A 16,864-nucleotide genomic window follows, 5' to 3' on the forward strand; every position below is an offset into this window, starting at 1 on the left:
TCAGTTGGTAAATCACGTGGGTGCTTTCACATGTGGCTCTGCCTTTGATCGTGTACACCTTCCGGGTTACAGGACTGGAGTAGGTGGTGGTGGGAGGGTGCATGGGACAGGTTTTACACCGGGGGTGGTTACAAGGATAGGAGCCAGAGGGTAGGGAAGGTGGTTTGGGGATTTTATAGGGATGAACTAACAGGTTACGAAGGTTAGGTGGACAGCGGAAAGACAATGCCACTTTCCTTGACGTTGACCTCCATCTGTCCAACGCCCAGCTTCACACGTCCGTCCACATCAAACCCACCAACAAGCAACAGTACCTCCATTATGACAGCTGCCACCCATTCCACATCAAACGGTCCCTTCCCTACAGCCTAGGTCTTCGTGGCAAACGAATCTGCTCCAGTCCGGAATCCCTGAACCATTACACCAACAACCTGACAACAGCTTTCGCATCCCACAACTACCCTCCCGACCTGGTACAGAAGCAAATAACCAGAGCCACTTCCTCATCCCCTCAAACCCAGAATCCCCCCACAGAAGAACCACAAAAGTGCCCCACTTGTGACAGGATACTTTCCGGGACTGGACCAGACTCTGAATGTGGCTCTCCAGCAGGGATACGACTTCCTCAAATCCTGCCCTGAAATGAGATCCATCCTTCATGAAATGCTCCCCACTCCACCAAGAGTGTCTTCCTGCCGTCCACCTAACCTTCGTAACCTGTTAGTTCATCCCTATGAAATCCCCAAACCACCTTCCCTACCCTCTGGCTCCTACCCTTGTAACCGCCCCGGTGTAATACCTGTCCCATGCACCCTCCCACCACCACCTAACTCCAGTCCTGTAACCCGGAAGGTGTACACAATCAAAGGCAGAGCCACGTGTGAAAGCACCCACGTGATTTACCAACTGACCTGCCTACACTGTGAAGCTTTCTATGTGGGAATGACCAGCAACAAACTGTCCATTAGCATGAATGGACACAGGCAGACAGTGTTTGTTGGTAATGAGGATCACCCTGTGGCTAAACATGCCTTGGTGCACGGCCAGCACATCTTGGCACAGTGTTACACCGGCCGGGTTATCTGGATACTTCCCACTAACACCAACCTGTCATAACTCTTGAGATGGGAACTTGCCCTTCAGTATATCCTCTCTTCTCGTTATCCGCCAGGCCTCAGCCTCCGCTAATTTCAAGTTGCCGTCGCTCATACCTCACCTTTCTTTCAACAACATCTTTGCCTCTGTACTTCTGCCTCGACTGACATCTCTGCCGAAACTCTTTGCCTTTACAAATGTCTGCTTGTGTCTGTATATGTGTGGATGGATATGTGTGTGTGTGCGAGTGTATACCCGTCCTTTGTTCCCCCTACGGTAAGTCTTTCCGCTCCCAGGATTGGAATGACTCCTTACCCTCTCCCTTAAAACCCACTTCCTTTCGTCTTTCCCTCTCCTTCCCTCTTTCCTGATGAGGCAACAGTTTGTTGCGAAAGCTTGAATTTTGTGTGTATGTATGTGTTTGTTTGTGTTTCTATCGACTAGCCAGCTCTTTCGTATGGTAAGTCACATCATCTTTGTTTTTAAATATAAAAATTAGCTAGGAGTATTTATGACAGTTACTAGATTCATCATAAAGGGAAACATAGCATATAGATATCTCATGAATTAGATATTTAAGTTATGACAATCATATACCATTTACTGTAACGTGTAAACTTGTCCTTCATGTTAGAGGTTTGTGCTTGCAACACTTTCGAAACCACTTTCTTTGTAGACATGCTCCAACTGGGGTCAACAAAGGACTAGGTCTTGCATGAGTATTCACCGAACTCACAGCATACTGCATTGAAGTTTCCATTGTTTGATTTTACATAAGGTCCTGCTACACAAGGAATTTGGCACAGATCTTACACAATGAAGAAGATTAGAAAGTGAAAGTGCAACATTTGTGCACATTAGTTGCGGGATCTATTTTTACTTAATAAGCTATAAAGTCACATTAAAAATATTATGTAGCCTACTTTATAGACTATCTTACCTTACATTACTTGGATTTGCTGTTGTCTTTGAATTTTTCTCCTGTGATGACTGAAAAATAAAAGACAATGAGTAATGTAAATCATAATTTGTGATGACTGAAAAACTAAAAGGTAATAAGTAATGTAAATCATAATTTGTGAAATAGGTTAATAAATATCCTGATGCTGCATATAATGTATGTCTCATTTTAAAGGTTCACTGAATTCAAATTATACTACACAAAGTGAAGAGTTTTGGCACCATCATCAACACAAAGTGATGTGAGTTTGATCTAGCATCTGAGAATACTTGCATCGGATGAGTAAACCAAGTCAAATAATAAGCGACCTGCAGCAGTCTGTCTGTATATTAGGGACCAATTGTATAAAGCGGTTAATCCAAGTTTAGCACGAAAATTACCTGGATCAAGCTGAACTCAGAAACCTTCATTGTTTAAGCATTATGCTCATTTTGTTTGGGTATGAACTAAGATCAATTTTGACCAGTAAAATTTTGTGGTTTAAGTAAAATTCAGTTGCAGTCATCATTTACAACCTAGTGAAATTAAAATAAATGTATTTTGTATTGCACAAATACAAGCTTAAAAATGTAAAATATAAATAAGTTATTAACATTCTCACATGGTTAAAATAAAAATCCTTTTTTCAATCTTTAAAGGTTAAGTTAAATAAAAAAAACCGTGATACAAGTAACGAGTGCTGGTAATTGATTCCATATGAATTTTTTGTAGACACCTCATACTTTACATGAAAAAGTTTATACATATTTCACATATCTTAACAGCAGTGTAAGAAGGACAAATAAGAACCATTTGCAGTGCACAGTTAGGCATATGGAGTTCAACTGCAGCCAATACTGCATAAACATACCTTACAAAAAAAAACTCAAAAAATAAAGATGCTGTTACTTACAAAACAAAAGTGTTGGTATGTTGATAAGAGACAATAAAAAACACACACACACAAATTTCAAGCTTTCGCAACCCAAGGTTGCTTCGTTAGAAAAGAGGGAAGGAGAGGGAAAGACGAAAGGATGTGGGTTTTAAGGGAGAGGGTAAGGAGTCATTCAATGTCTGCTTGTGTCTGTATATGTGCGGATGGATGTGTGTGTGTGTGTGTGTGTGTGTGTGTGTGCGTGTGTGTGCGTGTGTGTGCGTGCGCGCGCGCGCTTGCAAGTGTATACCTGTCCCTTTTTCCCCCGAAGGTAAGTCTTTCCGCTCCCGGGATTGGAATGACTCCTTACCCTCTCCCTTAAAACCCACATCCTTTCGTCTTTCCCTCTCCTTCCCTCTTTCCTAACGAAGCAACCTTGGGTTGCGAAAGCTTGAAATTTGTGTGTGCGTTTTTTATTGTCTCTTATCAACATACCAACACTTTCGTTTGGTAAGTAACAGCATCTATATTTTTAGATATATTTTTCCCACATGGAATATTTCCCTCTATTATATTCATTTACAAAAAAGCTCTATAGACTTGAATAGTAAACTTACAAAATTTCCATTAAATCTGTAACTACTGAATACCCATGTGTGCTTAAATTGCTATGGATAGTAATTAAGTAAAATGAGTCTATAAAAATCAGAATTCTCTTCATGGAGTTGATGGACAGAAATAGTAAGACATGTAGATCAATTAGTTAAGTTCCTTTCGTAAGCCAACTAGAAAATGAAATGGTGTTCCGTGGCTTAGTGGTATGTGCTGGGTTGTGAAACAGAGGGTCCAGGAGTTCATCCCATGCCAATCACAGGACGTATATCTATCTGTCTCTATATCTCCCCCTCCCCCTCCCCCACCCCCACCCCCACCCCCCGTCCCCTCTTTGTTCCACTTCTTTTGCTTCTGGCAATGTTTGTTAATATGTGAAATTCTGAATTACACTGTGGTTTGGAATCCAGATTAAGAGATAAGCTCCCATACATCTCAATGAATCTGTCTGTTTGAAAGTCTAAGGAAGACAAGGGTATAATCATCTCCAAAGTGACCACGACCAGTAAGTTACTGTGGTGTCAAACTAACCTTCATGTTTATAGCAACTCTACTTTAGCAAACAATGAAAATCTACATCTCTGCCACACTCTGCATTGATAGTTCCTTTCACACTGAATATTAATGACTTCAAAACCTGTGAATTACAGAAACTTCAGTCAATTTTGCCTTAAATCCATGACTAAAGATCTATAATATGTAAGTTTTGATCAAGTCCAGCAACACTGCATGTTCGCAGTAAACTTAGTTGCACCAACTAACAACCAGCACCAAGTGACCCTGAATTAGAAGCTGCCAAATGATGTTTTCTTTATGGTACTGGGTAAAAGATGATGTTACAACACAACTGTTTGAAACCATATCATCTAAACATGCTACTTGCTATTTTTAAAGTGTTCTGGGCTACTGTGGTGGACAGCTTTTTGTGTTCAAGAGCACTAAGCACGAAGAATTATATAGAATTATATTGTTTCCTTACATCTACTTGGAGGATTTCTGATTATTTCGATGTTATTTACCCATAGAAAAGTGTCATCCAGTTACTTTCCTCCTCCTTAACAACAGAAAAGTTTCAATACCAAATACTCTGTATCTACAATGTACAATTAATATCTGCAGTTGATGTGTGATAATCATGCTGACAGCTGATTTAGCAGTATATTGTACTGATTTGGATCAACACTGAACTTCATTTAGTTAGTCCAAGTGTAGTCTTATACAACATAGCGAATAATGTTTTTTTTTTATTTAAAAAAATATGATTCTATACCTATTAATTCAGGTTTATATTTGTTAATAATTATGGAAATGTAAACTTTTATGGCCAGAAATGTCACAATTAATAAAATTTTCAGACTATTACCCCGTGGTTGGATGAATTTCAAATTAAATTCAATGTTTGGTACCCATCTGTATAGGACAGTTTCAAGGGGGATCATAACTACTTTAAGCGTCCGTTTCACACTCTGGATACAGACCACCTACAGAAAAATTCTGTTTGCACATGCTATCATGCAGTGGCGTGACACCACATGCTATGAATACCTGGGCGCAATTGGCCCTCATTGGTTGCCACTGTCCACTGTCGCTATCACTCCATGGACTCCATGTGCTCACCTACTCCAGCACCCGCTTCTAGATGTCATTCAATTTCACATCCTCCGCCTTCCTACTGAAATTCCTGGGGTGTCTCTCGCTCTCTATGGCCTCTCTGTACATCCTTTCATGACATTCGGTTGCCAGTATTTGACTCATATCAAAATTAGTGTGGTGGTCTCCTGGCTGCAAAGCACATTCTGCAACAGCTGATCTGTCAATCTCTTCCCCTATACAGTTGCCCTTGTGCTCATCTAGCCATTTTTTGAGCATTCTTTTTGTAGCATCCACATACACCTCCCCACAACTACGAGGAATTCTACAGATTCCTGCTTTTTCCAGCAGTTTATGAGCACCCTTGGCCAATTTTATCTGGTCCTGTATCTTCTGGGTGGGTTTATCACGAACAAGCATCTCAATGGGATTAATCTGAAGATCCGGGTTACCGTTGAAGAGGAGACAGGTGGAAGATTAAATTTTCTTACTGTGCTAGTTTTCAGGAAAGAAGATGGTCACTTAGGCCACACTGTTTACCAAAAACACACGCACATCGACCATTACCTACACTGAGATGGGAAAAATCACCCTCAATAGAAGTTAGACGACACAAAAATGTTGGCGGACAGAGCAACAAACATTTGCGAACCAGAACTGCTTGAAGCGGAATTAAAACGCCTCACCAATGCATTGCTCACGAACAGTTTTTCATCTGCAAAAGTAAAAAGAGCATTAAGACTTCTACGCTATCTGCTAATGTTTTGATATTATCTCGTTTTTGTTGACAGTGATGCTTCACATCCCGGTAATGGTGTGTGTGTGTGTGTGTGTGTGTGTGTGTGTGTGTGTGCTTTCTTGAAAACTAGCACACAAATGAAAAAGTAATCCTCCACCTGCCTCCTTCTCCATGGTAAACTGAATCTTCAGATTAACTCCACTGTAACAATGATGTACTTCTTCTTTGCCATGCCTCCACAAAACAAACATATCAGCTATATAGCAGAACCAATTTTTTTTCTTTTTTTGTTGTTATTGATTTCCAATGCCTGCTCCTCAAATTTCTCCAGACAGAAATTCACCATAACTGGGCTTTCAACAGGCTCCCATCGCCACACCACCACACACATTTCTCAGAAATGTTCCTCTATTGAACAGAGCATTCTGAAAGGTCTGTTCAATTCAGTTGTGTTAACACCAAAATTTCATGGGTTGCCTAAGGTGCATAAAGAACATGTTCCTCACAGACCTGTAGTGAGTGCCATTGGTTTGCTAACCTATTAGGCTGCTAAGTTCTTGACAACATTATCATCACCAAACGTGCACCGGTCAGACTCCTATACCAAGAAATTGCCACATTTTATCAGTAAATTAAATATCATAGCAGTCTAACCGGAGGATACGGTTAGTTAGTTTTCAGGTTTTTAGTTTACTGTGGTTCATTCAATGAGGTGTTGCACCAGCTGAAACTGATTTTTCCTCCAGATATAGTAGAACTATTCAAAATTACCTCACAACCATGTATTTCAAATGGAATGAAGAGTTCTATGAAAAGATGGATGGTGTGGCTATGGGAGCCTGTTAAGACCAGTTATGGTGAGTTTCTTTTTGGGGAAATTTGATGAGCAAGCAGTGGAAACTGACAAAAAAGATTATCCACTTCTGGTTGGCTATACAGCTGATATGCTTGTTTTGGAGGCACATCAGAGAAGAACTACACTGTTTTCACAAGCATCTCAAGGGGATTAATCTGAAGATTCAGTTTGCCATGGAGGAGGAGGAGGAGGAGGAGGAGGAGGAGGAGGAGGCAGGTGGAGGATTAAATTTTCTTAGTGTGCTAGTTTTCAAGAAACATGATGATCACTTAGGCCACACAGTTTACCGAAAACACGCATGCAGTCCATTGCCCACTGGGATTTGAGCCACCACCCAAAACAAGTGCAAGATGACAAAAATGTTAGCGGATAGAGCAAGGAACACTTACGACAACAGAGCTGTTTGATGCTGAATTAATACACCTCACCAATGCATGCTCAAGAATCATTATTCATCCACTGAAGTAAAAAGAGCATTAAGACAGCTACGCAAAAATCTTAGCAATGTACAAGTGCTTGTGAAAATGAAAGTTTTGCCGCATAAGATAAATCTTGACAAAATGGATCATCTTGCTAATCTACAAACCCACCCAGAAGATACAGGATCACCTAAAATTGGCCATCATTGCTCACAAACTGCTGGAGAAAGAAAGAATTTATAGGATTCTATGTAGTTGTGGGGAGGTGTACATGGGTACTAAAACCATAGTCAAAAAACAGCTAGAAGAACACAAGGGCAACAGTAGGAGGGGAGAGACTGGCAGATCAAGTACTGCAGGACATTTGATAGGACTCAAGTACTGGCAACTACATATGGATATCACAAAGGGCTACACAGAGAGGGCATAGCAGTTGTTTAAAACCACATGAATTTGAATAGGAAGCAGGAGTGTGTGAAATTGCATGACATCTGGATCAATGTGCTGAAGTAGATGTGTATGTATCTTCCACCATGGGGTGATAGCAACAGTGGATGACGGCAGTCAGTCACTAGTGAGCCAGCGTTTGAATTGGACACTCAAAGAAGCTATGATTCGCCTTGAAAATGTCCTCAGCACCTGAGGACAAAATGTTGGGCTTTAATGTGAAATCCATCTGACCATGACATAATAGCCCAAAATATTTTTTAACTGTGAACAAACATGGGATTAAATTTTTAAAAAAGCATGCTACTAGCAAAATTCTAAGCACTGACTTTACGATAAAATCCCATTCTGGTACACATTGACTTACCGACAAATTTGTTAATCTACAAATTTTCAATAATTAACAGTCATTTGGAAACCTTTTAACTTCAAAGGCAATTTTTCAGTGTGTGTGTGTGTGTGTGTGTGTGTGTGTGTGTGTGTGTGTGTGTGTGTGTGTGTGTTTTTTAGGAAACTGATATTTGGGCACTGATCTTTAAATCGTGTAAATAAGAGGAAAACTGGAAAGGGCACACAATAAGGTCCTATTCTAAGATCAAAACAGATCTCCAGTCAGTAACGTTTCTACTGCTGGCTCCAACTGTAGCTGCCAACTGTATAATCTACAGCTGAATAATATACTGCTTGAAATATGACTTAACAGGTCAAGAACTGATTCCTGTATATATTACTCTGTTGATAAATCAATAATGTTATTCTTTTCAGTGTGGGTGGATGTGTACTAATTCTTGCTAGGCATCAGCAAACTAAATCAGAAATTGAAGAAAAGTTAAGAGAGAAGTTTTGCATGACCAGTATTGACGAAGTGAAGCAACACATTGGCATGAGTGTAACCACAAATCACAAAATAGTGGGATTATGCTAGACCAAAAGTAATGCAATCATTGGAGTAATACCTAATTTTGGAATGTCAGATTGGTGACCTGTCTGAACTCCCACTGAAGTGAATGCAAAATATTATAAAAATCTCTACTATTGGAGAAAGAAAGTACCCTATAGACAAGCGATACGAGGTCTATCTGGAGGTGTACAAATTCCCCTTGCAGCCTGCTTGCCCCTAGCTCCTCTGCAACCATTCATGCAGGTCAGCCTGCCACGACGTAAACACAAGAGTGTGCGTGTACTGAGGTATAGTGGGTAATGCGGCCGACTTGGGTTCCCCCAAGCCCGGGCTACCTGGATTCCCGCAGGCCTGCCAAGCTTCACGGGACCCGCTCAGCTTGCTGCGCCTGACAACAGGTTGAGCTGTCAAGCTACCGTGATTAGAGTATCCAGGTAGTTAGCCCGCAGTTCATTTATCGCAACAGTGGGGGCAGCATAATGAATAGATCGAACATTAGTGAGATTGAAAAAAAATTGACAACTGTCGAATACATGCCGGTAACGAAACAGAGCACAAGTGCCGCACGGGAAACGTTTTCGTGTGTTTATGAGGCCGCTTCAAATAAATCGGTAGGTGTGTCTCAATGCAAACTATGTAAAAAATCTCTTGAGTACTTATTCGGGAACCTCCAGTATGTTACGACATGTGTGCAAATTTATCAAGCAGTTCCCTCACTCCGTAAATATCTTGAAAGAGGACAAAGATTTAGTGGCCGAAAAGTGCATCGAAATGTGTGCTAAGGACTTGAGACCATTTAGCAGTATAGAGGGAGAAGATTTCATGGTAACCCGCAAACGATGTCAAAATCTTTTGTAAGTTACTCTATTCCATGCACTGTCTGAAATATTATGTAGACAGGGATGTTCCTCTTGATGGTTAAGTGTGCAAAATTCCTTCAAGATCGGAATAAAACTGTAGGTTGGTGTAGAAGTGTGTAAGTAAAGTACCCTCCCCCATGCACCATTCAGAATTTTAAGCAGACATCGCCCTTCATTCTGCTTTGAATATCAAGTGTGCCAAATTTCATCAAGATCGGAATAAAAACGTACAATTTGTCTAATTCCGTTAGGTAAAGTAACCTCTGCCATGCACCCTACAAAATTTTATGTAGACTGTGACCTTCCTTTTGGTTTCAAGGTATAGTGTGCAAAATTTCATCAAGATTGAATGCAATACAAACACACGGACACAATGAAAACGCACTTTCAGTTTTTCTCAAATTTTCCAATTTTTCGGTCGATTTTCCAAAAATTTTATTTCATAAAAACCTCGTGAAATATACGCGTAAAGGAAGAATGTACAAATAAAACCCAATATTTTTTGACCTACCTGAAATGTTGGAGTTTATCTTTTGGTGCTCAGGTAAAATAAAAACTTTTAATTAACATTCATAATACGACAATGACGAGCGCAGACTAAACGGCTGCATAGCGCAGCTAAGCGGTAATATGGGCAGGCAAGCAAGTTTCCCGCAGCCTGCCCGGGATGGGTTCTGCTTGGCTTGGCTGGGAGTGAAGCAGCCTGCCCATTCTGTTGACAACGCGTGGCGGCCTGCCCGCCTGGCCACCGGGCAAGCATGAGCGGGTTAAAAGCGGAACGTGTACACCACTGGCTATATCTTGCACCAGTGACAAGACCTGATATTTCATATAGTGTAAACAATCACAGAAATAGCTGAATACTGTGTGTAGAATGGGTTAGTGATCATGTAGATAGATCGTCATGTACTGGCATCAGTAGTTCAGGAAGCTCTGTAGTTTCGACAGCTTCAAACTGAACTCAGTAAACAAGGAGATAATGTGCTAGTCTTACATTGCAACAAACAATGTCCAATACATTGCCACCTACAAACTGCTATCATTCAAGGCTGAAAGATACATATTCATCTGCACTTCATTAGAGATGGTATAAGGTCAAAAATGAAGTTTGTGTGCATTATAAAGTGTGACAAGGTGACTGAAAGTTTCACTAAAGATCCGAGTTGCTGAAGATGGCGGTCGTATGTGCGTGAGGTGTGCTTGCTTGTGTGAATGAATGTGCGGGCTTTTATTTTATTGCAAATAACCACACAAAATTTCCTGCAGACACTAATAAAAATCGATACAAAGAAGTTCGCCTAATGCCACCAACAAACGACTGAGGACACATACGGAAGAATTATTTAAAGTTTAACTTTCTGTCAAAAATGGTGTCATTATAGAGTTGGGGACCAACTTCAAATAGAGGAAGGTTGGGGAAAGAAATTGGCAGTATCCTTTTTCAAAGGAACTGTCCTGATTTTCACTCAATTACTTCAACAAAACAATCTAAAACCTGCCTATTGGCAGTCTAGTCCCTGCACACTTCATCATACGGTGTTCGTCTCTCTCCTCACCCATATGTTGCTATCCCTTCACCTTCCCCTTCCCCGCCCCCTGCAGATTGGTGGTTGCATCCCATGTGATGTTGCACTCTGACCCGAAAGCTACCATGTGACTGTCTTTTAATTGTTCCTGTCTGCAATTTGTCATGTCTTATTTATGGTAAGTAACAATCTGTCTTTTCCTACACTGTTAAAACCTCAATAAAGATGACCAGATAAGGATTTGGATTCCACTTCTCCCAAATTTGAGTCCAATATGCCAATCACTGCACCATGTCTCACGACGACTCAAAGATGAATTCTTGTTCACTTTTGTCTAATCACCAGTTTTTTTGTCACTCCTGTCATCTCATGGAGAGGGTGCCTGGGTTGTCCTCAGATAGACAATTCAGTGCAGTGGGCTGTCCCCTGCCCTCGCTCCAAGGAGAGGTGGGAGGGACTGCACTCAAATCTTGGCACCAGATTCCACCTCATATGCCATTCGAATATAATAATTCCAATCCCAAAGAAAGCAGGTGCTGACAGATGTGAAAATTACCGAACAATCAGTTTAATAAGTCACAGATACAAAATACTAACGCGAATTCTTTACAGACAAATGGAAAAACTGGTAGAAGCCGACCTCGGGGAAGATCAGTTTGGATTCCGTAGAAATATTGGAACATGTGACGCAATACTGACCCTACGACTTATCTTAGAAGCTAGATTAAGGAAAAGCAAACCTACGTTTCTAGCATTTGTAGACTTGGAGAAAGCTTTTTACAATGTTGACTGGAATACTCTCTTTCAAATTCTGAAGGTGGCAGGGGTAAAATACAGGGAGCGAAATGCTATTTACAATTTGTACAGAAACCAGATGGCAGTTATAAAAGTCGAGGGACATGAAAGGGAAGCAGTGGTTGGGAAGGGAGTGAGACAGGGTTGTAGCCTCTCCCCGATGTTATTCAATCTGTATATTGAGCAAGCAGTAAAGGAAACAAAAGAAAAATTCGGAGTAGGTATTAAAATCCATGGAGTAGAAATAAAAACTTTGAGGTTCACCGATGACATTGTAATTCTGTCAGAGACAGCAAAGGACTTGGAAGAGCAGTTGAACGGAATGGATAATGTCTTGAAAGGAGGATATAAGATGAACATCAACAAAAGCAAAACGAGGATAATTGAATGTAGTCGAATTAAGTCGGGTGATGCTGAGGGAATTAGATTAGGAAATGAGACACTTAAAGTAGTAAAGGAGTTTTGCTATTTGGTCGAAGTAGATAGGATATAAAATGTAGACTGGCAATGGGAAGGAAAGCGTTTATGAAGAAGAGAAATTTGTTAACATCGAGTATAGATGTAAGTGTCAGGAAGTCGTTTCTGAAAGTATTTGTATGGAGCGTAGCCATGTATGGAAGTGAAACATGGACGATAACTAGTTTGGACAAGAAGAGAATACAAGCTTTCAAAATGTGGTACTACAGAAGAATGCTGAAGATTAGATGGGTAGATCATATAACTAATGAGGAGGTATTGAATTGGATTGTGGAGAAGAGAAGTTTGTGGCACAACTTGACTAGAAGAAGGGATCGGTTGCTAGGACATGTTCTGAGGCATCAAGGGATGAACAATTTAGTATTGGAGGGCAGTGTGGAGGGTAAAAATCGTAGAGGGAGACCAAGAGATGAATACACTAAGCAGATTCAGAAGGATGTAGGTTGCAGTAGGTATTGGGAGATGAAGAAGCTTGCACAGGATAGAGTAGCATGGAGAGCTGCATCAAACCAGTCTCAGGACTGAAGACCACAACAACAACATGCCATCTGAATTAGCTTAAAGTGCCTTGTTGCCAGTAACAGGTCTCCAGCAGAATTTACTTGGTGGCCACCATATGTATTTATGAGGTTATCATTGGTTCTAATTTTCATGATTTCATTTATTATGCTTTCTCAAAATCCACTTGTACTGCATTGCAATCTATTCTGTTCAAAATTGAACACATGGCTTCTTTAATGATGTATGCAACAATCACTGATTTGTCTTTCTGCACCAAGCAATGCTGCTGAACACAGTGTTGTTTCTGCCCAATGTACTGCAGCCCACACTCACACACATGCTAAGTGTGTGCAATCCCACGGGATCCTTGGCTGAGCCAAGTAAGTCTTTATTCTTCTGTAGTGGTCGAAAGATTGTTTTAACATCGTATTTCTGACGGTACCTTGCGATCTTTGCTGTAGGTGGTCCCACATAATGCCAGTCATTTCCCCTCTTCCCGTGTTATTTTGGAGCTGCATATTGCCCTCTCAATTTGTGTATCACTGCAGCCGCTCCTCTGGAAGACATCCCTCATGTGTTTCAGTTCTGTAGAGAGGCTTTTCTGGTCACTTAACCATAGCCCTGTGAAGTCCTGAACAGCGCTGTTTTTGGCCATGTGGTCCCAGTTAGAGACATAAAAAATACAGATCAGAGTGTGTCGGTTTCCTATATAGTGAAGTAATCTGCTGTTTTGTTTCTCTCTCTCTCTCTCTCTCTCTCTCTTCCGTACCCAAATGTTTGGATGGTAGACAGCTGATTTTTTTCATCTCCATGGTGAATTTCACCTTCTCTTGGATGACTGTGACCAAAAAATTCGTCAAGGGCTTCTTTGCCATGTGGTTACAGAACAAAGGTGTCATCCACCTATCTGTAGGAGTTCGAGGCACACAATTATCACAAAAATTTCGTAAAATTATTTCATTTCCTATTTCTTTCTGCCCCTTTTGTCCAATTCATTTTTTCATTTTCTTGTTTCATCTAGCAATTTTTACCACGTAGTAAATGCTAAATGTGGAAATGGAGGAAACTCTCAAATTTAAGAGTGTCACCTTGCATACTACACTCATGCTCATAAATTAAGGATAATGCTGATACATGGTGAAACACCTCGGGGTATGACCATGTGGTGCATTTGAACTGCGGTCATCGCACGGTGGCGCTGTCCACATACGCAAAGGTGTTTTGGTGAATGTCAGAGTACGGTGCAGCGAGTAAGTCTGCAGATGTTTTCAGACATGCTAATGGTGACTGTGTGTTGAAAATGGCTCAAAGAACACATATTGATGACTTTATGAGGGGTAGAATACTAGGGCGACTGGAGGCTGGTCAAACACAGCAGGTCGTAGCACAGGCTCTCCGTGTGCCACAAAGTGTGATCTCAAGATTATGGCAATGATTCCAGCAGACAGGACATGTCCAGGCACTACAGTACGGAATGTCCACAGCGTACAACACCACAAGAAGTCCGATATCTCACCATTAGTGCCCGCATACAGCCACGGAGTACTGCAGGTAACCTCGCTCCGGATCTCACCGCAGCCACTGGAACAGTTGTCTCCAGACACACAGTCTACAGAAGACTGAACAGACATGGTTTATTCACCTGGAGACCTGCAAGGTGCATTCCACTGACCCCTGGTCACAGAAGAGCCCATAAAGCCTGGTGTCAAGAACACAGTACATGCTCATTGGAACAGTGGTCCCAGGCTACGTTCACAGACGAGTCCAGGTATAGTCTGAACAGTGATTCTCGCCGGGTTTTCATCTATCGTAAACCAGGAACCAGATACCAACCCCTAATGTCCTTGAAAGGGACCTGTATGGAGGTCGTGGTTTGATGATGTGGGGTGGGATTATGATTGGTGCACATACACCCCTGCATGCCTTTGACAGAGGAACTGTAACAGGTCAAGTGGATTGGGATGTCATTTTGCACCAGTATGTTTGCTTTTCAGGGGTGCAGTGGGTCCCTACTTCCTCCTGATGGATGATAATTCATGGCCCCATCGAGCTGCCATCGTGGAGGAGTACTTTGAAACAGATGATATTGGGCAAATGGAGTGGCCTGCCTGTTCTCCAGACCTAAACCCCATCGAGCACGTCTGAGATGCTATCGGTCGACGTATCGCTGCACGTCTTCAAACCCCTAGGACACTTCAGGAGCTTCGACAGGCGCTGGTGCAAGAATGGGACGCTATACCACAGCAGCCTGCTTGACCACCCGTTGTGCAGTCTGTGTACGTGTGCATGGTGATCATATCCCATATTGATAGCGGGGTGCATGCATAGGAATCAGTGGTGTTTTGTAGCACTTGTCTTTCGGGACAGTTTTCTCAACTTAGCAGCAATACCGGGGACTTACAGATCTGTGTCATGCGTGTTCCCTATGTGCCTATGCTATTAGTACCAACTTTGTGTAGTGCCACGTTGTGTGGCACCACATTCTGCAATTATCCTTAATTTATGAGAATGAGTGTATATACGCATATTGATATTTGAAACGACAAACCAGTGTTATAGCCAGAAAGCATACAGTCAAGGGCTGAAGGTGAGAGTTACAGGAACTTGTGAACGTAGGCTCTCCCAGCGAAATACAGTGACATATTCTCAGCATGTCAGCTGAGTAAGATGGTTGATGAGAGCAATGTTATGGTCAGTTCATTTGGCTGATATCTCTAGAAGAGATTTGGTTGGTTGGTTGGGTTGGGTTGTTTTTGGGGAAGGAGACCAGACAGCGAGGTCATCCGATTAGGGAAGAACGGGAAATGAAATCGGCCGTGCCCTTTCAAAGGAACCATCCCGGCATTTGCCAGGAGCGATTTAGGGAAATCACGGAAAACCTAAATCAGGATGGCCAGAAATGGGATTGAGCCGTCGTCCTCCCGAATGCAAGTCCAGTGTGATAGCCACTGCGCCACATCGCTCGGTGGACATTTGGTGTTGCAGTGATTAAAATCTTACAGCTTCGTGTAAAGCAGATGCATCCAATACCCTTACCACCCCAAGCGAAACAAATGTCTACAATAATGGCAAAGTTAGGTGAAGAACACTATCAAACAATAAGAACAATGTCAGGCAAACTGAAAAAAGTAGACATATGTAATTACTTAAACCACAGGGAGGCTGTATTCACTGGCTTTGCAAGAAGAGCAAGCAATGCTATGTGTACATATTTATGTTAATCACTACAAATCTTCAATAAGCCAACATACCAAGTCACATTTTCAGAAGTCACACATTTAAAACAATTGGAAAATCTGCAAATTTATTTAGAGTTAAAACATATCTTGGGAAAAAAGGTTGCCATTACTTATGAAGGAACTACTTACAAGAACTAATTTCAGATTAAGGAAAATTTTTAAAAAATATCTTTCTTTGTGTACCATATTTTACGGACTATAAGATGCACTTTTTTCTTTAAAAAATTGCCTCTAAAATTCATTTCATCTGTTAAGTCCCGTAGTGCTCAGAGCCATTCACATTCATCTTATACTCAAAATTAATATAAAAATGTCGAGTGTTTGATTTAAAATTCCCACCAGTCTTGAAAACAGCCATATATTCCATACCATGGGTAACCTATTTGTGTCCGGCAGCATTGGATTCAACTGGCAGCAGCAGTGCACCAATGCGACAAACATGAGTTGCGGGGTTTCACAAGCTGGCAAACATTGTCTCCCTTCTGTCCCGCCATCACAAACCCAGAACACAGACTAGCCTATGATGCATCATTGCCATCTACAGTGCCAGTGAACTTCAACTGAAAGTGATTTGTGTTATTGGTAACAGGACAATATTTTTGTTAGTAGCTAGTTTTGTAAGGGAAGTAAGTAAAAGGTACTCATAATGCAGGCTACAGAGCAGCTGAGTGGCATTTCAGCCCTCCACCAACAGATAAAACTATCCATGATTGGTGAGTGATAAACAGAACTGTAAAAAAACAAGAAAGACTCGCCAAACATATAAATAGAGGACTGAATGCAAAATGGCCAAAGTTAGAAGATGATATATTGAAATGGATTCAAGGACACTGTCAAAATGGCACTGGAATTAATACAAAAATGATTTGAATGCACACTTGCAAGCTAGCGCTACAGTGGAAATTAACAGACTTTAAGAGTGGATTTGGTTGGTGTTACAGGTTTATAAAGCATCATAAAATTTGCACATGAACCAAAACCAAAATATCTCAG

General features: G+C 41.3%; 1 protein-coding gene across 1 annotated transcript in view; it reads right to left on the minus strand.

Moving 5' to 3' along the window:
* LOC124711881 (histone-lysine N-methyltransferase SETDB1-A-like) overlaps positions 1-16,864 on the minus strand; it is a 228,766-nt gene that overhangs the window by 188,926 nt on the left and 22,976 nt on the right. The window contains exon 3 of the mRNA XM_047242122.1: positions 2,036-2,085. Within this exon, the coding sequence (XP_047098078.1) occupies positions 2,036-2,085 (50 nt within the window). The remainder of the gene's footprint in view (positions 1-2,035; positions 2,086-16,864) is intronic.

The sequence above is a fragment of the Schistocerca piceifrons genome, chromosome 8, assembly GCF_021461385.2.
Source record: "Schistocerca piceifrons isolate TAMUIC-IGC-003096 chromosome 8, iqSchPice1.1, whole genome shotgun sequence".
Lineage (NCBI taxonomy): Eukaryota > Metazoa > Arthropoda > Insecta > Orthoptera > Acrididae > Schistocerca > Schistocerca piceifrons.